Genomic DNA, 25,837 nt, shown 5'->3' with positions numbered 1-25,837 from the left:
TTTTTATTCTCACAAAAAATATAAGATTTACTGTTATGCAGACTACTGCATTAGTGTAAAAAATGGTATAAATATTATTGGTGCACTTGTGAAAGAATATTAGACTCGCCAGTTGATGTGTATTGGACGCTTGGCACGATTTGTTTAATTTTGAAATTTGGAAAAAATCGAACATTTCTGCTACTTTGAGCTCAATTTCAAGGTACATTTCATTGTAAAACCAGTCAAAATCATCTCAATTTCTGTAATATGTCTTCCATTCTATAAAATGAGACCAAGAAAACTAGAATACAACAATAAATATCGTACGAAAATACAGTGCAAAGTCGCTGTTTTATTCCAAAAAAACGGTCAAAGTTTTTTTTTCTCATTATTCACTGTGTGCTGCAGGATTTTTTTTAGACTGTGCATACTGACCACATAGACCCATTCTTTCATATGAAGGCCTACCAGCTTTCTTCCACTAGATTTGAGGGTGCTAGAATTTAGGCGTACTAGTACGTCAAAAACCCTGGGTCGTAAGCCGTACTGGTACGTTCGAAACCCTCAAAGGGTTAATGAACAGAGGAAATATTGTTTTAGAGCCAGGAATGTCTACAGTGATTATGTTGGACTTCATTTTTAACCATTTCACCATCCAAACCCCCAATTTAAAGCTTGTCCACAATGTCCAAGAATTAAAAAAAAATTGTATTTTTTCTTATGAAATGGTAGAGAATCTTTTTTCTGAAGGTAATAAATAAAAACTATGAAATTTGATAGGAAATTGATGCATCAGCACTATTTATGCATCAGCAATTTTGCCCACTTTGAGTCCTATTTTAGGCCAATTACATTGTTCCAGTCGACCAAATTCTTAGCTGCTTTCCTAGTATGTCTTCCATTTGATCAATTGAGCACAAGAAATCACCCAGTCAACTATTTCAACTACCCAATAAAGTGATCAGAAGTTGGTAATTTGGCTAATTTCACACGAATTTCAAAATATTCTAGTTTCAAAATAGGGTTTAAAATAAAAACTGCAGGCATTCCTGCCACTAAAATAACATTTCCTTTGTTCATTAGTTATGTTTCCAGCCTTTACACATGAATTCCATTTTGAATTTTTATTCACACAAAGAAATAGAAGATTTACTGTTATGCAATATTGTAATAACTGTATAAATAATATCAACTCATTTGTGAATGCATATTAGACCAGCCAGTTGGATGTATATTGGACGAGTGACGTGATTTGGACCCAAGTGGAAATTCACTTTGTCTGACTTCTTTTGGGTTATCCTGAGTTCTCTACAGATATGCTGCTATGTCTCATAATCTATGTAACTGAATTTGTGTATACCTGAATAAACTTACTTATTAATATCGGCAAAAATCGGACATTTCCACTATTTTGAGCAGAATTTCAAGCTATTTTCAATCCCGAAACCAATCAGAATCATCTTTATTTCTGTAAAACATGTTTCATTCTATCAAATGAGACCAAAAAATAAAAAATACAACCATGAAAACGGTACGAAAATACACCGCAAAGTCGCTGTTTTAAACCAAAAACACGGTCACAGTTTTTTTTTCTCATTATACACTGTGTGCTTGAGGATTTTTTTTTTTTTTTTTTTATGTGGTGCACACTTATCACACAGACATTCTCTCATATCTAGGCCCAAATTTACCACCTACAGCTTATCTGAGCTGAGCTCATGGCATAGTACTATGCCACAGACAGTGGCCTCAAAGCCATAGTACTATAGCACAGTCAGCAAAAGGATTAAATTAGAATTTTTTAATTTTGTGTAAAATTGGCCAAATTGCCAAATTCCATCCACTGTGTAGAGTAGCTCTGATAGTTGAATTGAGTAGTTTCTTGTCCTCTGTTGATAGAACAGATGGCAAACTAGTGAAATAGCTAAGAATTAGGTTGAATGAAGCATTGAAATTGGCTTAAAATAGGACTCAAAGTGGATGAAATTGTCATTGTATAATTTGCGCCCAGACTGCCAACTTTGCACCTGAATAATTCTGTAAGTTTTCCACCAAACTTCGCACTTTTAGTGTCACTAACGTCAGAAAAAGATTCTCTTAACATTTCAGATTTTTTTAGTGTGAACACAGCTGTATTATTTTCAAGGATCTGGACAGTAAAAGGGTTAATCAATATATACCATACACATTACGATATTCAAACCTTCTTAGGCCTCAAGCAAGCTTGCCTTCATGGGCGCCCTCCCTTATGACTGTAATAACTAATTTATTGCAATATTAATGTATACTATACGTGTTTTATCATTTTATTATTGTTATTATTCTCTTTTGCCAGTATCATAACCATTTTCTTTAAGCATTAAGAAAATTTTAAATCTTGTCATAGAATTAAATTTTCATTTGATACATGTAATAATATAATAGTAATTTCCTACTTTTACTCTCACATACATTGATCTCTCAAATTAATGGAGCAGTGGGGAGGAGTGGGTGTGTGTTATTGCCGATTGCCCCTACATTCTGAATTATAAATTTATTTTTTTTCATGATCGTAACATAAACAGACAAAGTTTGGAATCAGCAGACTTGATTTTGATTCTGAAGATTTTCAGGCACTAAAAATATTTTATTTTTTATTTATTATCACACTGGCCGATTCCCACCAAGGCAGGGTGGCCCGAAAAAGAAAAACTTTCACCATCATTCACTCCATCACTGTCTTGCCAGAAGGGTGCTTTACACTACAGTTTTTAAACTGCAACATTAACACCCCTCCTTCAGAGTGCAGGCACTGTACTTCCCATCTCCAGGACTCAAGTCCGGCCTGCCGGTTTCCCTGAACCCCTTCATAAATGTTACTTTGCTCACACTCCAACAGCACGTCAAGTATTAAAAACCATTTGTCTCCATTCACTCCTATCAAACACGCTCACGCATGCCTGCTGGAAGTCCAAGCCCCTCGCACACAAAACCTCCTTTACCCCCTCCCTCCAACCTTTCCTAGGCCGACCCCTACCCCGCCTTCCTTCCACTACAGACTGATACACTCTTGAAGTCACTCTGTTTCGCTCCATTCTCTCTACATGTCCGAACCACCTCAACAACCCTTCCTCAGCCCTCTGGACAACAGTTTTGGGTAATCCCGCACCTCCTCCTAACTTCCAAACTACGAATTCTCTGCATTATATTCACACCACACATTGCCCTCAGACATGACATCTCCACTGCCTCCAGCCTTCTCCTCGCTGCAACATTCATCACCCATGCTTCACACCCATATAAGAGCATTGGTAAAACTATACTCTCATACATTCCCCTCTTTGCCTCCAAGGACAAAGTTCTTTGTCTCCACAGACTCCTAAGTGCACCACTCACCCTTTTCCCCTCATCAATTCTATGATTCACCTCATCTTTCATAGACCCATCCGCTGACACGTCCACTCCCAAATATCTGAATACATTCACCTCCTCCATACTCTCTCCCTCCAATCTGATATCCAATCTTTCATCACCTAATCTTTTTGTTATCCTCATAACCTTACTCTTTCACTTTTAATTTTCTTCTTTTGCACACCCTACCAAATTCATCCACCAATCTCTGCAACTTCTCTTCAGAATCTCCCAAGAGCACAGTGTCATCAGGAAAGAGCAACTGTGAGAACTCCCACTTTATGTGTGATTCTTTATCTTTTAACTCCACGCCTCTTGCCAAGACCCTCGCATTTACTTCTCTTACAACCCCATCTATAAATATATTAAACAACCACGGTGACATCACACATCCTTGTCTAAGGCCTACTTTTACTGGGAAATATTTTCCCTCTTTCCTACATACTCTGACTTGAGCCTCACTATCCTCGTAAAAACTCTTCACTGCTTTCAGTAACCTACCTCCTACACCATACACCTGCAACATCTGCCACATTGCCCCCTATCCACCCTGTCATACACCTTTTCCAAATCCATAAATGCCACAAAGACCTCTTTAGCCTTATCTAAATACTGTTCACTTATATGTTTCACTGTAAACACCTGGTCCACACACCCCCTACCTTTCCTAAAGCCTCCTTGTTCAACTGCTATCCTATTCTCCGTCTTACTCTTAATTCTTTCAATAATAACTCTACCATACACTTTACCAGGTATACTCAACAGACTTATCCCCCTATAATTTTTGCACTCTCTTTTATCCCCTTTGCCTTTATACAAAGGAACTATGCATGCTCTCTGCCAATCCCTAGGTACCTTACCCTCTTCCATACATTTATTAAATATTTGCACCAACCACTCCAAAACTATATCCCCAAAAATATTGTAACCTGTAAAACAGTACATTACAGGAATTGCAAATATAAAGGAATACATTGAAAGTACAATAGTAACATCATGTACAGTAGAAGACAGTATACTAATTTTACAGCAATTTTACTTACATTCTGTGGTGGAAAGATAATGTGTAAACTGCCATTATCAACAGTAGCAATTCAGAATAACTTTTATTCTGAATTAGAGGAGCTGTAAAGCCCCTCTAATGAAATTGTACATGTGATATGAATTGTTTAGAAAACCAACAAGTTGAAAAATGAGACAGTTGTGTAATATTTGGGAATCTTTACTGAGGAAACATTTGGCCAGCCAGTGGCTTCTTCAGTCCAATACAGAGAAGAATGGTGGATGATGAGGGACTGATTACCTCAAACATTTCCTCATCTTACACTGTTCCACTGTATTGGACTGATGAAACCACTGGCTGACAAAACATTTCCTCAGTAAAGATTCCTAAATGTTTCATAAGTGTCCCACTTCAAAACTGTAGATGGCTGAGGAGTAGATGACTAGCATCTACACTTAATTTAAGAACATTGCCTGTAAGTTTGTCGTTGCTTCTATAGATATCAGAGACATTTTCTAGCATCATATTCCTCACATATGCATGCCACTGATATGCCACACTCAACTTTCCTTATTAGTTCAAGTTTCTGCTTAACACTGAGAGCATATGTTTCCTCCTGGCACCACCACTTGACATCCCTCGTGTCAGTCTCACACTGTGCAAAAATGCAATGCACATAAAGGGCCCAAAGATCTGGAATTCACTACCTGAACTGGTTAAGGATCCCCTGACTACATACAAATTTAGGACTATGCTAAAAAAATCATCTCATCTCTCAGTACTAACCAAACCAATCAAAACAACTTCTAATCAGTTTGAAGCAAATATTTTATTATATGACCTCTAGTCTATTAAAACATCTGCCAATCCATAAAATATTACTGTTTGAACCATTAATTGTAATATTTTTTTATTATGTGCAACTTCAAGATTATTCTTATAAACCCTGACTACCTCACATTAGTATTAAGATAAAATAAAGATATATTAAAAAGTTAACCATTCTTATTTTGTCTAAACTTAAGTAGTTATTATGTATTAGTTTGCCTAAAATACCCCAGCATGATAGTGGCTTTCTTTGTACTTACCAAATCAAAATTGTAATTACACATTGTAACCTTTGCTAAGAAATAAAATCTTTAATCTTTTTAATCTTTTTTAGAAACCATTGTTAATTGCACTGTTCTTAATATGTTAATAAAGTCACACAGAACACTGTAAATCCTGAGAAAATTGGAGACTATGGTAAGTGTATGCATGAGTGAGCACAGACATTACAGTGATGGGGCAGCCTGTAGCTCTGGAAACAATGAAAGCAGACAGCTCCTGGACGAGGACAATTTGGGCCATACTGAACAAACATTGGAATTATCCGACTTGGCCTCTTCATTCAGAAGGCTGCCAGACACTATCGACACTGTTGGTATTGACAAAATCTGGAATCTATGGACTTTTTCCATTTTGTCCTGTGATTCCAACATTCATCCTGCCAATTTTCTGAAGTCCATTAAATGTGGGTCCATTAATTTGAGGGTTTGCTGTTCGTATGTTTAATTTAAGAAGATAAATATTTTTGTTTGTTTCCTTTTCAGATTTTTTAAAAATTTGATTTTAGTTTACAAAAATTTTTGTAGGCTCTAAAAATTTCATAGCCTCTAGGCCCTGCGTGATGCACTCACGTAATTCTCTCTCTACCCAACAGACACGACTGTATGACGGCTGCGGCAAAAAGATACAGGTACCTCCGACGGCTTCTAAAGTTCCGTCAAATGGATTTTGAATTTGCAGCCTGGCAGATGGTGTATTTATTCATATCTCCACAGAAAGTTTATAGAAACTTTCAATATAGGAAACGTAAGTATTTGTACTTCTCAACCTCAGAACACCTATGATAATGCACAGTAAATAAAACCTCAATTTAATGGAACTCTATTTAACAAATTTTAGAAATAAGGGATTCTGTGCATTGGGTAAATTGGTTTCAAAAGCATTAGACAAAGTCTGTTGTTGTTATGGCAAATAACTGACAAATTACAGAAATTAAAGACAAAATCTGTTGGATCACAATTGTCCATTACTGTCCAAACAAAGCAGTCTTATTTGTCTACTACAAAAGGTACTTAATATTACTGGTACTGTACTTTTAACTTGTATATTTCTAACATTTATTATAATATATCTCTCATCTGCATGTGGTACCATTTTTTATACACATTACTATAGTGCTTCTTTATTTGTTATATTTAACATTACTGGGATTTACTTGACAAACAGCATTACTGGACACACACACTTCTTACTTATAGGCCATTAAACCTTAAACGGTCCAAACGTATACAGTATATGAGTTCTCTCGCGTAGCGTCCCGAACATATACAGTGGACCCCCGCATACCGTTGGCAACACATAACGTTAAATCCGCATACCGATACATTTTATCACTAAGATTTTGCCTCGCATACCGCTAAAAAACCTGCTCAATGCTATTCGTCCGAGACGCGTCTAATGTGAGGCCTGAGCCAGCCTCACATGTTCCGCCGGTGGCATTGTTTACCAGCCAGCCTCCGCGGTAACATCCAAGCATACAATCAGAACATTTCGTATTATTACAGTGTTTTTGGTGATTTTATCTGCAAAATAAGTGACCATGGGCCCCAAGAAAGCTTCTAGTGCCAACCCTTCGGGAATAAGGGTGAGAATTACTATAGAGATGAAGAAAGAGATCATTGCTAAGTATGAAAGTGGAGTGCGTGTCTCTGAGCTGGCCAGGTTGTATAGTAAACTCCAATCAACCATCGCTACTATTGTGTCCAAGAAAACGGCAATCAAGGAAGCTGTTCTTGCCAAAGGTTCAACTGTGTTTTCGAAACAGAGATCACAAGTGATGGAAGATGTTGAGAGACTCTTATTGGTGTGGATAAATGAAAAACAGATAGCAGGAGATAGCACCTCTCAAGTGATCATAAGTGAAAAGGCTAGGAAGTTGCATGAGGATTTAATTAAAAAAATGCCTGCAACTAGTGATGATGTGAGTGAATTTAAGGCCAGCAAAGGTTGGTTTGAGAGATTTAAGAAGCGTAGTGGCATACATAGTGTGATAAGGCATGGTGAGGCTGCCAGTTTGGACCACAAAGCAGCTGAAAAATATGTGCAGGAATTCAAGGAGTACATAGACAGTGAAGGACTGAAACCTGAACAAGTGTTTAATTGTGATGAAACAGGCCTGTTTTGGAAGAAAATGCCAAGCAGGACCTACATTACTCAGGAGGAAAAGGCACTCCCAGGACATAAGCCTATGAAAGACAGGCTTACTCTGTTGATGTGTTCCAATGCTACTGGTGATTGCAAAGTGAAGCCTTTATTAGTGTATCACTCAGAAACTCCCAGGCAAAAGAATATCCTCAAGGCTAATTTGTGTGTGCTGTGGAGGGCAAACAGTAAGGCATGGGTCACTAGGGACTTTTTCTATGACTGGTTACACCATGCATTTGCCCCCAATGTGAAAAATTACCTAACTGAAAAGAAATTAGACCTTAAGTTCCTCCTGGTGTTAAACAATGCCCCTGGCCATCCTACAGACGTGGCAGAGCGACTTTATGGGGACATGAGCTTCATTAAGGTGAAGTTTTTGCCTCCTAATACTACTCCTCTCCTGCAGCCCATGGACCAGCAGGTTATTGCAAACTTCAAAAAACTGTACACAAAAGCTCGGTTTGAAAGGTGCTTTGTAGTGACCTCAGAAACTCAACTGACTCTAAGAGAGTTTTGGAGAGAGCACTTTAATATCCTCAATTGTGTAAACCTTATAGGTAAGGCTTGGGAGGGAGTGACTAAGAGGACCTTGAACTCTGCTTGGAAGAAACTGTGGCCAGAATGTGTAGACCAAAGGGATTTTGAAGGGTTTGAGGCTAACCCTGGGAATCCTATGCCAGTTGAGGAATCCATTGTGGCATTGGGAAAGTCCTTGGGGTTGGAGGTTAGTGGGGATGATGTGGAAGAGTTGGTGGAGGAGGACAATGAAGAACTAACCGCTGATGAGCTGCTAGATCAACTTCAACAGCAAGAGGCCAGACCTGAGGAAACTGGTTCGGAGGAGGGGAGAGAGAAATTGAAGAAGTTGCCTACTTCAAAGATTAAGGAAATGTGTGGAATGTGGCTTAAAGTGCAAACCTTTTTTGATGACAATCACCCTAACACAGCTATTGCAAGCCGTGCTGGTGACTATTACACTGACAATGTTGTGAACCACTTTAGGAAAGTCATAAAGGAACGGGAGGTGCAGGCCTCTATGGACAGATATGTTGTGCGACAAAAGTCCAGTGACTCTGAAGCTGGTCCTAGTGGCATTAAAAGAAGAAGGGAAGTAACCCCGGAAAAGGACTTGACACCTCAAGTCTTAATGGAAGGGGATTCCCCTTCTAAACACTAAGACTCTCTCCTCCTCCCATCCCATCAATCATCACCAGATCTTCAATAAAGGTAAGTGTCATGTAACTGTGCATGTCTTTTTCAGTTTGTGTGTATTAAAATTAATATTTCATGTGGTAAAAAAATTTTTTTCATACTTTGGGGTGTCTTGCACGGATTAATTTGATTTCCATTATTTCTTATTGGGAAAATTCATTCGCATAACGATAATTTCGCATAACAATGAGCTCTCAGGAACGGATTAATATCGTTATGCGGGGGTCCACTGTATATATGTTTCCTTTGTCACTCATTCAACATTGGCACGATATGCCTGAGTCGCCTAGACATGAGAGAATGGGTGTGTGCACTCAGTGTGCGCCATATGAAAGAAATTGGGGATGCCTGGATACCACATGCTCTTTTTTCCTAATAAAAAAAAACTATTTTTTTTCTCAAAATATTCGGGGCGTTACGCGAGTGAACGTATATATACATTTGGACCGTTTAAGGGTTAAATTAAGATTTTATTTATCTTTTTATTGAAACTCATAAATTGGGTTTTCCTAGCACAAGAAAGTTTAGACAATGTTTTGGACCATCGTGGAACATTATCCAGTCAGCAGTGAACAGTAAACAACAGAGATGACCAAATGATGACAAGTGAGGAAGAGGGAGATGAGAAGTGGTGGTAGTAGTACTAGTGGTAACAAAGTAGTAGCATTAGTACTAGTAGTAATAATGTAGAAGCAGGAGTACTAGTGGTAATATAATAGTACTGTAGTAATAGAGTTTTTTTTTTTTCAACAAGTCGGCCGTCTCCCACCGAGGCAGGGTGACCCAAAAAAGAAAGAAAATCCCCAAAAAGAAAATACTTTCATCATCATTCAACACTTTCACCACACTCACACATTATCACTGTTTTTGCAGAGGTGCTCAGAATACAACAGTTTAGAAGCATACACATATAAAGATACACAACATATCCCTCCAAACTGCCAATATCCCAAACCCCTCCTTTAAAGTGCAGGCATTGCACTTCCCATTTCCAGGACTCAAGTCCGACTATATGAAAATAACTGGTTTCCCTGAATCCCTTCACTAAATATTACCCTGCTCACACTCCAACAGAGCGTCAGGTCCCAAGTACCATTCGTCTCCATTCACTCCTATCTAACACGCTCACGCACACTTGCTGGAAGTCCAAGCCCCTTGCCCACAAAACCTCCTTTACCCCCTCTCTCCAACCCTTTCGAGGACGACCCCTACCCCGCCTTCCTTCCCCTATAGATTTATATGCTTTCCATGTCATTCTACTTTGATCCATTCTCTCTAAATGACCAAACCACCTCAACAACCCCTCTTCTGCCCTCTGACTAATACTTTTATTAACTCCACACCTTTTCCTAATTTCCACACTCCGAATTTTCTGCATAATATTTACACCACACATTGCCCTTAAACAGGACATCTCCACTGCCTCCAACCGTCTCCTCACTGCTGCATTTACCACCCAAGCTTCACACCCATATAAGAGTGTTGGTACTACTATACTTTCATACATTCCCTTCTTTGCCTCCATAGATAACGTTTTTTGACTCTACATATACCTCAACGCACCACTCACCTTTTTTCCCTCATCAATTCTATGATTAACCTCATCCTTCATAAATCCATCTGCTGACACATCAACTCCCAAGTATCTAAAAACATTCACTTCTTCCATACTCCTCCTCCCCAATTTGATATCCAATTTTTCTTTATCTAAATCATTTGATACCCTCATCCCCTTACTCTTTTCTATGTTCACTTTCAACTTTCTACCTTTACACACATTCCCAAACTCATCCACTAACCTTTGCAATTTTTCTTTAGAATCTCCCATAAGCACAGTATCATCAGCAAAAAGTAACTGTGTCAATTCCCATTTTGAATTTGATTCCCCAAAATTTAATCCCACCCCTCTCCCGAACACCCTAGCATATACTTCCTTTACAACCCCATCTATAAATATATTAAACAACCATGGTGACATTACACATCCCTGTCTAAGACCTACTTTTACCAGGAAGTAGTCTTCCTCTCTTCTACACACTCTAACCTGAGCCTCACTATCCTCATAAAAACTCTTTACAGCATTTAATAACTTACCACCTATTCCATATACTTGCAACATCTGCCACATTGCTCCTCTATCCACTCTATCATATGCCTTTTCTAAATCCATAAATGCAATAAAAACTTCCCTACCTTTATCTAAATACTGTTCACATATATGCTTCAATGTAAACACTTGATCTACACATCCCCTACCCACTCTGAAACCTCCTTGCTCATCCGCAATCCTACATTCTGTCTTACCTCTAATTCTTTCAATTATAACCCTACCGTACACTTTTCCTGGTATACTCAGTAAACTTATTCCTCTATAATTTTTACAGTCTCTTTTGTCCCCTTTCCCTTTATATAAAGGGACTATACATGCTCTCTGCCAATCCCTAGGTACCTTCTCCTCTTTCATACATTTATTAAACAAAAATACCAACCACTCCAACACTATATCCCCCCCTGCTTTTAACATTTCTGTCATGATCCCATCAGTTCCAGCTGCTTTACCCCCTTTCATTCTACGTAATGCCTCACGTACCTCCCCCACACTTACATTCTGCTCTTCTTCACTCCTAAAAGATGGTATACCTCCCTGACCAGTGCATGAAATTACTGCCTCTCTTTCTTCCTTAACATTTAAAAGTTCGTCAAAATATTCTCGCCATCTACCTAATACCTCCATCTCCCCATCTACTAACTCCCCTACTCTGTTTTTAACTGACAAGTCCATACTTTCCCTAGGCTTTCTTAACTTGTTTAACTCACTCCAAAATTTTTTCTTATTTTCATTAAAATTTCTTGACAGTGCCTCTCCCACTCTATCATCTGCTCTCCTTTTGCACTCTCTCACCACTCTCTTTACCTTTCTTTTACTCTCCATATACTCTGCTCTTCTTATAACACTTCTGCTTTGTAAAAACCTCTCATAAGCTACCTTTTTCTCTTTTATCACACCATTTACTTCATCATTCCACCAATCACTCCTCTTTCCTCCTGCCCCCACCCTCCTATAACCACAAACTTCTGCCCCACATTCTAATACTGCATTTTTAAAACTATTCCAACCCTCTTCAACCCCCCCACTACTCATCTTTGCACTAGCCCTCCTTTCTGCCAATAGTCGCTTATATCTCACCCGAACTTCCTCCTCCCTTAATTTATACACTTTCACTTCCCTCTTACTTGTTGTTGCCACCTTCCTCTTTTCCCATCTACCTCTTACTCTAACTGTAGCTACAACTAAATAATGATCCGATATATCAGTTGCCCCTCTATAAACATGTGCATCCTGGAGCCTACCCTTCAACCTTTTATCCACCAATACATAATCTAATAAACTACTTTCATTACATGCTACATCATGCCTTGTATATTTATTTATCCTCTTTTTCATAAAATATGTATTACTTATTACCAAATCTCTTTCTACACATAGCTCAATTAAAGGCTCCCCATTTTCATTTACCCCTGGCACCCCAAATTTACCTACTACTCCCTCTATAACATTTTTACCCACTTTAGCATTGAAATCCCCAACCACCATTACTCTCACACTTGATTCAAAACTCCCCACGCATTCACTCAACATTTCTGAAAATCTCTCTCTCTCCTCTACACTTCTCTCTTCTCCCGGTGCATACACGCTTATTATAACCCACTTTTCACATCCAATTTTTATTTTACTCCACATAATCCTTGAATTAATACATTTATAGTCCCTCTTGTCCTGCCATAGCTTATCCTTCAACATTATTGCTACTCCTTCTTTAGCTGTAATTCTATTTGAAATCCCTGACCTAATCCCATTTATTCCTCTCCACTGAAACTCTCCCACCCCCTTAAGCATTGTTTCACTTAAAGCCAGGACATCCAGCTTCTTCTCATTCATAACATCCACAATCATCTCTTTCTTGTCATTTGCACAACATCCACGCACATTCAGACTTCCCACTTAGACAATTTTCTTCTTCTTATTCATTTTAGTAATCTTTACAGGAAAAGGGGTTACTAGCCCATTGTTCCCAGCATTTTAGTTGACTTTTACGACACGCATGGCTTATGGAGGAAAGATTCTTATTCCACTTCCCCACGGATATAAAAGGAAAAGTAATAAGACCAAGAACTATTAAGATAAAATCAAAGAAAACTCAGATGAGTGTGTATAAATAAATGTGTACATGTATGTGTAGTGTAATAGAGGTGGTAGTAGTAGTAATAACCCTTTGACTGTCGCAAGCCCCTTCCTGAAACTGTCCTTCTATGTCGAAAAATATTTGAAAAAATAAAATTATTTTTTCTTTTGAAATGATAGAGAATCTTTTCCCAATGGTAATGATACCAAAAGTACGAAATTTGATAGAAAACTTACAGAATTATGCTCCTTCGAAGTTAGCGATCTCAGCGATATGTACGCATCGGTGATTTTGCCGAATTTTAATCCTATTTTCGGCCAATTCCATTGCTCCAGTTAATGAAACTCAGCTATTTCTTTAGAACTCCATTTTTTCTATCAATTGAGTACAAGAAACCAATTTTAACTACTGAATAAAGTGGTCAGAAATTGGCAATTTGACCAATTTTACGCAAATTAAAAAAGATGCCGATTTCAAAATAAGGTCCAAAATAAACAATGCAGACATTCCTGGCACTAAAATAACATATCCTCTGTTCATTAGTCACGGCTGTTTTGATTTTTTATTCACACAAAAAATAGAAGAGTTACTGTATTGCAGACTACTGCATTATTGTAAAAATGGTATAAATAATATCAGTGCACTAGTGAAAGAATATTAGACTCCCCAGTTGACGTGTATTGGATGAGTGGTGTGATTTGTTTACTCTTGAACATTGGTAGAAATCGAACATTTTCACTAGTTTGAGCTCAGTTTCAAGGTCGTTTTTGATATGAAACTAATCAAAATCACCACTATTTCTGTAATATATTTTCCATTCTATCAATTGAGACCATGGAAACGAGAATACAACCATAAATACTATTGGAAAATACATGTCAAAGCAGCTTTCTCCTGCTTGATTTAAAGCTGCTAGAATTATTGAGTATATATATACACTGTACGTCCGAAACACTGTCTCGTAAGACGTATATACGGCCGAAACAGTCAAACGGTTAAAGAGAATATATAACAGAGGTTGTCGTACATGGAGAAAGCCTTAGTTATGCAGTGCATTTCAGGCAGACTTCAGAGTATACGCACTTGAAAATTGTTTTATACATAGTTAAGGTTGGATCATGTAAATGCTCAGTGAATTAAGTTGTATGAAGATAGCATAATTAAGTACAGTTATCATTCTAGGTAATGAATTTCATTATGAAAACACCACTGTCAAAATGAAGGGAAACTAATATAAAACAGCAATTTTTTAGGTATACATCAATGAAGATGATAGTTTGTTCTTGAAAATGATGTCTAATTAAAAATATTGTCTAAAACAAACTGAAGAACATATGGGAATAATAGTGTTATGTTCATTGGACCCCCGAAAATGGCAGACCACTTATTTTTTAACATATCAAATTTGTAAAAGATAGAATGCTAATGTAATTGTAGTTGGTTGGTGTGATGTATTATGTTTAATACTGTCAAGAAATTTTAATGAAAATAAGAAAAAACTTTGAAGTGAGTTAAACAAGTTGAGAAAGCCTAGGGAACAAATGGATTTGTCAGTTAAAAACAGAGTAGGGGAGTTAGTAGATGGGGAGATGGAGTAGAGGGGTGGGATTAAATTATGAGGAATCAATCACAAAATGGGAAGTGACAGTTACTTTTTGCTGATGATACTGTGCTTATGGGAGATTCTAAAGAAAAATTGCAAAGGTTAGTGGACGAATTTGGGAGTGTGTGTAAAGGTAAAAAGTTGAAAGTGAACATAGAAAAGAGAAAGGTGATGAGAGTATCAAATGATTTAGATAAAGAAAAATTGGATATCAAATTGGGGAGGAGGAGTATGGAAGAAGTGAATGCTTTCAGATATTTGGGAGTTGATGTGTCAGCGGATGGATTTATGAAGGATGAGGTTAATCATAGAATTGATGAAGGAAAAAAGGTGAGTGGTGCATTGAGGTATATGTGGAGGCAAAAAATGTTATCTATTGAGGCAAAGAAGGGAATGTATGAAAGTATAGTAGTACCAACACACTTATATGGATGTGAAGCTTGGGTGGTAAATACTGCAGCGAGGAGGCGGTTGGAGGCAGTGGAGATGTCCTGTCTAAGGGCAATGTGTGGTGTAAATATTATGCAGAAAATTCGGAGTGTGGAAATTAGGAGAAGGTGTGGAGTTAATAAAAGTATTAGTCAGAGGGTTGAAGAGGGTTTGTTAAGGTGGTTTGGTCATTTAGAGAGAATGGATCAAAGTAGAATGACATGGAGAGAGAGCATATAAATCTGTAGGGGAAGGAAGGTGGGGTAGGGGTCGTCCTCGAAAAGGTTGGAGGGAGGGGTAAAGGAGGTGTTGTGGGCGAGGGGTTTGGACTTCCAGCAAGCGTGCGTGAGCGTGTTAGATAGGAGTGAATGGAGACAAATGGTATTTGGGACCTGACGATCTGTTGGAGTGTGAGCAGGGTAATATTTAGTGAAGGGATTCAGGGAAACCGGTTATTTTATATAACTGGACTTGAGTCCTGGAAATGGGAAGTACAATGCCTGCACTCTAAAGGAAGGGTTTGGGATATTGGCAGTTTGGAGGGATACAGTGGACCCCCGCATAACGATATTAATCCGTGCATGAGAGCTCATTGTTATGCGAAATTATCGTTATGCGGATGAATTTTCCCCATAAGAAATAATGGAAATCAAATTAATCCGTGCAAGACACCCCAAAGTATGAAAAAAAAATATTTTTACCACATGAAATATTAATTTTAATACACACAAACTGAAAAAGGCATGCACAATTACATGACACTTACCTTTATTGAAGATCTGGTGATGATTGATGGGATGGGAGGAGGAGAGAGTCTTAATGTTTAGAAGGGGAATCCCCTTCCATCAAGACTTGCGGTGTCAAGGCCTTTTCTGGGGTTACTTCCCTTCTTCTTTTAATGCCACTAAGACCAGCTTCAGAGTCACTGGACTTCTGTTGCACAACATATCTGTCCATAGTGGCCTGTACCTCTCGTTCCTTTATGACTTCCCTAAAGTGTTTCACAACATTGTCAGTGTATTATTTTTTTTTTTTTTTTATTATCACACCGGCCGATTCCCACCAAGGCAGGGTGGCCCGAAAAAGAAAAACTTTCACCATCATTCACTCCATCACTGTCTTGCCAGAAGGGTGCTTTACACTACAGTTTTTAAACTGCAACATTAACACCCCTCCTTCAGAGTGCAGGCACTGTACTTCCCATCTCCAGGACTCAAGTCCGGCCTGCCGGTTTCCCTGAATCCCTTCATAAATGTTACTTTGCTCACACTCCAACAGCACGTCAAGTATTAAAAACCATTTGTCTCCATTCACTCCTATCAAACACGCTCACGCATGCCTGCTGGAAGTCCAAGCCCCTCGCACACAAAACCTCCTTTACCCCCTCCCTCCAACCTTTCCTAGGCCGACCCCTACCCCGCCTTCCTTCCACTACAGACTGATACACTCTTGAAGTCATTCTGTTTCGCTCCATTCTCTCTACATGTCCGAACCACCTCAACAACCCTTCCTCAGCCCTCTGGACAACAGTTTTGGTAATCCCGCACCTCCTCCTAACTTCCAAACTACGAATTCTCTGCATTATATTCACACCACACATTGCCCTCAGACATGACATCTCCACTGCCTCCAGCCTTCTCCTCGCTGCAACATTCATCACCCACGCTTCACACCCATATAAGAGCGTTGGTAAAACTATACTCTCATACATTCCCCTCTTTGCCTCCAAGGACAAAGTTCTTTGTCTCCACAGACTCCTAAGTGCACCACTCACTCTTTTTCCCTCATCAATTCTATGATTCACCTCATCTTTCATAGACCCATCCGCTGACACGTCCACTCCCAAATATCTGAATACGTTCACCTCCTCCATACTCTCTCCCTCCAATCTGATATTCAATCTTTCATCACCTAATCTTTTTGTTATCCTCATAACCTTACTCTTTCCTGTATTCACCTTTAATTTTCTTCTTTTGCACACCCTACCAAATTCATCCACCAATCTCTGCAACTTCTCTTCAGAATCTCCCAAGAGCACAGTGTCATCAGCAAAGAGCAGCTGTGACAACTCCCACTTTGTGTGTGATTCTTTATCTTTTAACTCCACGCCTCTTGCCAAGACCCTCGCATTTACTTCTCTTACAACCCCATCTATAAATATATTAAACAACCACGGTGACATCACACATCCTTGTCTAAGGCCTACTTTTACTGGGAAAAAATTTCCCTCTTTCCTACATACTCTAACTTGGGCCTCACTATCCTCGTAAAAACTCTTCACTGCTTTCAGTAACCTACCTCCTACACCATACACTTGCAACATCTGCCACATTGCCCCCCTATCCACCCTGTCATACGCCTTTTCCAAATCCATAAATGCCACAAAGACCTCTTTAGCCTTATCTAAATACTGTTCACTTATATGTTTCACTGTAAACACCTGGTCCACACACCCCCTACCTTTCCTAAAGCCTCCTTGTTCATCTGCTATCCTATTCTCCGTCTTACTCTTAATTCTTTCAATTATAACTCTACCATACACTTTACCAGGTACACTCAACAGACTTATCCCCCTATAATTTTTGCACTCTCTTTTATCCCCTTTGCCTTTATACAAAGGAACTATGCATGCTCTCTGCCAATCCCTAGGTACCTTACCCTCTTCCATACATTTATTAAATAATTGCACCAACCACTCCAAAACTATATCCCCACCTGCTTTTAACATTTCTATCTTTATCCCATCAATCCCAGCTGCCTTACCCCCTTTCATTTTACCTACTGCCTCACGAACTTCCCCCACACTCACAACTGGCTCTTCTTCACTCCTACAAGATGTTATTCCTCCTTGCCCTATACACGAAATCACAGCTTCCCTATCTTCATCAACATTTAACAATTCCTCAAAATATTCCTTCCATCTTCCCAATACCTCTAACTCTCCATTTAATAACTCTCCTCTCCTATTTTTAACTGACAAATCCATTTGTTCTCTAGGCTTTCTTAACTTGTTAATCTCACTCCAAAACTTTTTCTTATTTTCAACAAAATTTGTTGATAACATCTCACCCACTCTCTCATTTGCTCTCTTTTTACATTGCTTCACCACTCTCTTAACTTCTCTCTTTTTCTCCATATACTCTTCCCTCCTTGCATCACTTCTACTTTGTAAAAACTTCTCATATGCTAACTTTTTCTCCCTTACTACTCTCTTTACATCATCATTCCACCAATCGCTCCTCTTCCCTCCTGCACCCACTTTCCTGTAACCACAAACTTCTGCTGAACACTCTAACACTACATTTTTAAACCTACCCCATACCTCTTCGACCCCATTGCCTATGCTCTCATTAGCCCATCTATCCTCCAATAGCTGTTTATATCTTACCCTAACTGCCTCCTCTTTTAGTTTATAAACCTTCACCTCTCTCTTCCCTGATGCTTCTATTCTCCTTGTATCCCATCTACCTTTTACTCTCAGTGTAGCTACAACTAGAAAGTGATCTGATATATCTGTGGCCCCTCTATAAACATGTACATCCTGAAGTCTACTCAACAGTCTTTTATCTACCAATACATAATCCAACAAACTACTGTCATTTCGCCCTACATCATATCGTGTATACTTATTTATCCTCTTTTTCTTAAAATATGTATTACCTATAACTAAACCCCTTTCTATACAAAGTTCAATCAAAGGGCTCCCATTATCATTTACACCTGGCACCCCAAACTTACCTACCACACCCTCTCTAAAAGTTTCTCCTACTTTAGCATTCAAGTCCCCTACCACAATTACTCTCTCACTTGGTTCAAAGGCTCCTATACATTCACTTAACATCTCCCAAAATCTCTCTCTCTCCTCTGCATTCCTCTCTTCTCCAGGTGCATACACGCTTATTATGACCCACTTCTCGCATCCAACCTTTACTTTAATCCACATAATTCTTGAATTTACACATTCATATTCTCTTTTCTCCTTCCATAACTGATCATTTAACATTACTGCTACCCCTTCCTTTGCTCTAACTCTCTCAGATACTCCAGATTTAATCCCATTTATTTCCCCCCACTGAAACTCTCCTACCCCCTTCAGCTTTGTTTCGCTTAGGGCCAGGACATCCAACTTCTTTTCATTCATAACATCAGCAATCATCTGTTTCTTGTCATCCGCACTACATCCACGCACATTTAAGCAACCCAGTTTTATAAAGTTTTTCTTCTTCTCTTTTTTAGTAATTGTATACAGGAGAAGGGGTTACTAGCCCATTGCTCCCGGCATTTTAGTCGCCTCATACGACACGCATGGCTTACGGAGGAAAGATTCTTTTCCACTTCCCCATGGACAATAGAAGAAATAAAAAAGAACAAGAGCTATTTAGAAAAAGGAGAAAAACCTAGATGTATGTATATATATATATGCATGTGCGTGTCTGTGAAGTGTGACCAAAGTGTAAGTAGGAGTAGCAAGATATCCCTGTTATCTTAGCGTGTTTATGAGACAGAAAAAGAAACCAGCAATCCTACCATCATGCAAAACAGTTACAGGTTTTTGTTTCACAGTCATCTGGCAGGACGGTAGTACTTCCCTGGGTGGTTGCTGTCTACCAACCTACTACCTATTGTCAGTGTAATAGTCACCATTACGGCTTGCAATAGCTGTGTGAGGGTGATTTTCATCCATAAAGGTTTGCACTTTCAGCCACATTGCACAGATTTCCTTAATCTTTGTAGTAGACAACTTCTTCAATTTCTCTCTCCCCTCCTCCGAACCAGTTTCCTCAGGTCTGGCCTCTTGCTGTTGAAGTTGATCTATCAGCTCATCAGTGGTTAGTTCTTCATTGTCCTCCTCCACCAACTCTTCCACATCATCCCCACTAACCTCCAACCCCAAGGACTTCCCCAATGCCACAATTGATTCCTCAACTGGCATACTCCTCTCAGAGTTAGCCTAAAATCCTTCAAAATCCCTTTTGTCTACACATTCTGGCCACAGTTTCTTCCAAGCAGAGTTCAAGGTCCTCTTAGTCACTCCCTCCCAAGCCTTACCTATAAGGTTTACACAATTGAGGATATTAAAGTGATCTCTCCAAAACTCTCTTAGAGTCAGTTGAGTTTCTGAGGTCACTACAAAGCACCTTTCAAACCGAGCTTTTGTGTACAGTTTTTTGAAGTTTGCAATAACCTGCTGGTCCATGGGCTGCAGGAGAGGAGTGGTATTAGGAGGCAAAAACTTCACCTTAATGAACTTCATGTCTCCATAAAGTCGCTCTGCCACGTCTGTAGGATGACCAGGGGCATTGTCTAACACCAGGAGGCACTTAAGGTCTAATTTCTTTTCAGTTAGGTAATCTTTCACATTGGGGGCAAATGCATGGTGTAACCAGTCATAGAAAAAGTCCCTAGTGACCCATGCCTTACTGTTTGCCCTCCACAGCACACACAAATTAGCCTTGAGGATATTCTTTTGTCTGAACGCTCTGGGAGTTTCTGAGTGATACACTAATAAAGGCTTCACTTTGCAATCACCAGTAGCATTGGAACACATCAACAGAGTAAGCCTGTCTTTCATAGGCTTATGTCCTGGGAGTGCCTTTTCCTCCTGAGTAATGTAGGTCCTGCTTGGCATTTTCTTCCAAAACAGGCCTGTTTCATCACAATTAAACACTTGTTCAGGTTTCAGTCCTTCACTTTCTATGTATTCCTTGAATTCCTGCACATATTTTTCAGCTGCTTTGTGGTCCGAACTGGCAGCCTCACCATGCCTTATCACACTATGTATGCCACTACGCTTCTTAAATCTCTCAAACCAACCTTTGCTGGCCTTAAATTCACTCACATCATCACTAGTTGCAGGCATTTTTTTAATTAAATCCTGATGCAACTTCCTAGCCTTTTCACTTATGATCACTTGAGAGATGATATCTCCTGCTATCTGCTTTTCATTTATCCACACCAATAAGAGTCTCTCAACATCTTCCATCACTTGCGATCTCTGTTTCGAAAACACAGTTGAACCTTTGGCAAGAACAGCTTCCTTGATTGCCTTTTTGTTGCCCACAATAGTAGCGATGGTTGACTGGGGTTTATTATACAACCTGGCCAGCTCGGAGACACGCACTCCACTTTCATACTTATCAATGATCTCTTTCTTCATCTCTATAGTAATTCTCACCCTTATTCCTGTAGGGTTGGCACTAGAAGCTTTCTTGGGGCCCATGGTCACTTATTTTGCAGATAAAATCACCAAAAACACTGTAATAATACAAAATATTCCGATTGTATGCTTGGATGTTACCGCGGAGGCTGGCTGGTAAACAATGCCACCGGCGGAACATGTGAGGCTGGCTAAGGCTGCACATTAGACGCGTCTCGGACGAACAGCATTGAGCGGGTTTTTTAGCGGTATGCGAGGCAAAATCTTAGCGATAAAATGTATCGGTATGCGGATTTAACGTTATGTAAGGCCAACGGTATGCGGGGGTCCACTCTATATTGTGTATTTTTATACATATATACTTCTAAACTGTTGTATTCTGGGCACCTCTGCAAAATAGTGACTATGTGTGAGTGAGGTGAAGGTGTTGAATGATGATGAGAGTATTTTCTTTTTGGGGATTTTCTTTCTTTTTGGGTCACCCTGCCTTGGTGGGAGATGGCCGACTTGTTAAAAAAAAAAAATTACACTAGCATATATTAAGTTAGCAATAGAACTATGCATTAAAAGACAATAAAAAAGTAAAATACACATATAGTACACTCATTAATTACCTTAAAATATTTATAGTCTTAATCTAGGGTGAGATGAGTAGTATTTATTGTAAGAAATCAGGTGTGGTATGTATGGTAGCCAGCCAGGCTACCATACCAGGCCAACCAACCCACACATAATACTCTATGACATTTATGCATCCCAGAGCGATAAAATGCATATACAGTTCACTCATTAATTACCTTAAAATATTTGTAGTCTTAATGTAGGGTCAGAGGTGAATAAACAAGATCAAACGAATAAATGAGAGAGAGAAAGAATGAGTACATGAGAGAGGACACTCAAGGAGTTATGTAAACAAACCAGGCAGACACCAATTTTGTAAACAAACCAGGTGTACACGTCTGGTTTGTGTGCAAGTTACATTGTCTACAAGTTGTCTCTACATTGATACAGTAGATTAAATAAAGAGGAACACTCCCATTCTCATGTAACACCATTTTTAGAAGAACTGAAGCTCTGAGTGAAGGCATACGAAAGGAATAATTTTCTACAGTTATGCTCAGTAACACATTTTCTCTTATGTTGGACTAGAGAAAACATTATTCTTTCTGTCACTTATACAAGTTGTCTGGCTACCACATCTCATAATTGTATTTATTTATTCTACTGTGGGGTGTATTTATCATCTTTATACGTTATGTATCGTGTTTGTTATATAATTTTGAAAAAATATCATAGATGGATTATTGAAAATGTATATATTAATGTAATATACAACATTTAACCCTTTCAGGGTCGACAAGCCCTCTCAGAGACTTGTTCTCAGGGTTGGCCAAATTTCAAAAAAAAAAAAAAAAAAAAATTCTTATGAAAAGATAGAGAATCTTTTCCCGATCATAATGACACCAAAAGTATGAAATTTGATGGAAAACTTACGGAATTATGCTCTCGCGAAGTTAGCGGTCTCGACGATGTTTATGCATCAGCGATTTTGCCCACTTTGAGCACTGTTTTCAGCCAATTCAGTGTACTTGTCGAAAAAAAATCATAACTATTTCGCTAGAACTCCATTTTTTCTATCGAATGAGTACAAGAAACCATAAGTTTTTCGATTTCAACTATCCAATACAATGGTCAGAATTTAGCAATTTTGCCAATTTCACACAAATTTCAAAAGATGCCAATTTCCAAATAGGGTCCAGAATAAACAAGAAAGACATTCCTGGCACTAAAATAACATTTCCTCTGTTCATTAGTCACGTCCCCATGCCCCTCTTACATTCTTTTGCTTTCCACTTTGAATTTTTATTCTCACAAAAAAATAGTAGATTTACTGTTATGCAGACTACTGCATTGGTGTAGAAATGGTATAAATAATATCAGCGCACTTGTGAAAGAATATTAGACTCACAGTTGACGTGTATTGGACGCATAGCATGATTTGTTTACGTTTGAACTTAGGTAAAAATCAAACATTTCTGCTACTTTGAGCTCAATTTCAAGGTACTTTTTTTTGTAAAACCAGTCAAAATCATCTCAATTTCTGTAATATGTCTTTCATTCTATAAAATGAGACCAGGAAAACAAGAATACAACAATAAATACCATAGGAAAATGCAGTGTAAAGTCACTGTTTTAATCCAAAAACACGGTCAACTTTTTTTTTTCTCATTACGCACTGTGTGCTGCAGGATTTTTTTATACCACACACACTGACCACATAGACCCATTCTTTCATATGTAGGCCTACCAGCTTTCTCTCACTAGATTTGAGGGCGCTAGAATTTAGGCATACTAGTACATGTACGTCAAAAACCCTGGCTCGTATGCCGTACTAGTACGGCCGAAACTCTGAAAGGGTGAATGAGACTCGGTGATTATTATTATCATTACTAACATGGCATCACAGAACACATGACCATAACACAAGGCACAGATCACTCTTTGATGTTCCTCGTGCCCATCTCACACTATGCAAAAACTCAATGAACATAAAAGGCCCAAAAATCTGGAATTCATTACCTGTGAATATAAAAGAAACACTGTCTGTTTATAAATTCAAGACTCTTCTTAAAAATCACTTACTCACCCATGACTAAATAAATATTGAATAACTATATCTCATAAATGTATAACCTGTGACCCTATCAAACTTTTTTTTTTTCTTTTTTTTTAATTACATTACCTAATAGAATACTCCATTCTATTGAATGCACAGCAACTCAGCAAATGACCATATGTTAATTTTAAGCCTGCCCATAATGCTCTGCATACAAGGGGCTTTTGGCATGTTACACTTAACCACTGTATTTCTTTGTACATCTAAGCATCATATCCAAATTAATAATAAATAAACATAAATAATAATGAATGGTCCAGCATGGACTGAAATGTTACCTAAACTTTCCTCTCTCAAGTCCAGGGTATTTGTTAATTGTTACAGCCCCGGTATTGTGACTTTTGTTCCTCAGCAGAATGCATCTGAGGTTTTTGACCTTATTTTTATCAGAATGTACATAATTCTTTCTCTCTCCTACAAAAAATTCTTACAGTACAGCATGATATTATAAATTCACTTCAATGTAAAACCTAAGCTTCAGGTAATTTTTCTCTGTCTTATAGACTTGCTTACACTGCTACTTGCATCTCACCATATATAGTCTTCTTAATTGCCTATTTTCTCCAATTTTCCTGTAATTTTATCACCCACAAGGTTATCTCTGGTGAATTTATCTTTGACATGAACCTTCCTCGACTTAAATTTAGCTTTTGTTTATTGCCTTGTCACAAATCATTGTTCTTTGCATCCTTTCCTTCTTAAAATATTTTTAGTTTGACCCTGTTTTCATCTGAACATTCATTTCTTTCCGTGCTTTCTTAGTATAGTCATAGTATACAAAATTTCCCTCATTTAATATTCCATTATAACTGTTCCTTTCAAATTATTTTTATGCTCGCTCTGATATTTGATGAGCTTCTCATATTTCTAATATTTCAGAGACCAAGGCCCAGTTTGCCCGTGATGACCCAGCATTTGTGGTTCTCCTGTGCTTTTGGTTGTGTGGTGAGTACTCTCTTTATTGTTCAGTGTACCTAGCAGATATTCATTGAACTATTGAGGTCCACTTGTGCTTCTGACAGTGTAGTGAGTACTGTACTCTGCTTAATGTATATTCTGTGTATCTAGTGCAAGTTCAGTGAACTCTGTCACATTTGTGCAGTGAAAACATACTGGAAATCGTTAAACTTTCAAAACTACTAAGGGAAGACAGCGGTCAGGCTTGGTTGCAAGGGTTCATAAAACCTCGACCCTGGCACTCTTTGAACTGAGTGTCAGTAATAGAAAAATGCCTGGGAGAAAACTATGCCTACACTGTGCTGATCATTCCAGACAGGTGATTATGCCAGACAGCTGATCATGCCAGACAAATGATCATGCTTGACAGCTGATCATGCCTGACAGCTCATCATGCCAGATAGGTGATTATACCAGACAGCTGATCATGCCTCACAAGTGATCATGCCAGACCATTGCTCATGTGGATCAGGTGATGATCACACAGTAAGTGTTGGGCTAACAAATGTGTCTATGGTCTGTATAGCACTGACTTGGTGTACACTTCACTGATTTTAATTATAGCTCAAGTTGAGATGTACTGTTCATAATACAGACTTATGGACTGTACTCAGTACTGTACTGTACCAGGTACAACCTCCTCTTGCTTCAACATATATACACCGCCCTCAAACCTTTGTTCTTGGTCTCCAGTGACTTGTTCATAATTCACATCAAATATTTAATAATTCACATCAAATATTTTACAGTGGATTTGACATAGATCTATGTGACTGTTGGTCACATAGATCTGTGTCAGTGGGATTAGTATCAGTGCTCTAGATTTATGCATGAATCTTAGCATCCTCAAGTTGGTGCAAGACTCCTGGGAGGCCTAGAGTGAGAAGACAAGTTTATGCAATGGATGTGTGCAGTATGAAAAAATCGTGCCCCTATGCAATGCATGATGAGAATAGCTGACCTCTAACTGCTTGGGTCACTTTATAGATTG

The 25,837-nt window shown here is 38.6% G+C and overlaps 1 protein-coding gene across 3 annotated transcripts in view; it reads left to right on the top strand.

The window, feature by feature from the left end:
- The window catches only part of Unc50 (Unc50 RNA binding protein), a 254,965-nt gene that overhangs the window by 26,363 nt on the left and 202,765 nt on the right, over window positions 1-25,837 (top strand). For all 3 annotated transcript variants that reach the window (XM_070085996.1, XM_070085995.1, XM_070085997.1), the window contains 2 exons: window positions 6,078-6,229; window positions 24,769-24,834. In XM_070085996.1, the coding sequence (XP_069942097.1) occupies window positions 6,078-6,229; window positions 24,769-24,834 (218 nt within the window). The remainder of the gene's footprint in view (window positions 1-6,077; window positions 6,230-24,768; window positions 24,835-25,837) is intronic.

This window comes from Cherax quadricarinatus, chromosome 17 (assembly GCF_038502225.1).
Source record: "Cherax quadricarinatus isolate ZL_2023a chromosome 17, ASM3850222v1, whole genome shotgun sequence".
Classification (NCBI taxonomy): domain Eukaryota; kingdom Metazoa; phylum Arthropoda; class Malacostraca; order Decapoda; family Parastacidae; genus Cherax; species Cherax quadricarinatus.
This window is presented reverse-complemented; position numbering and strand designations above follow the sequence as displayed.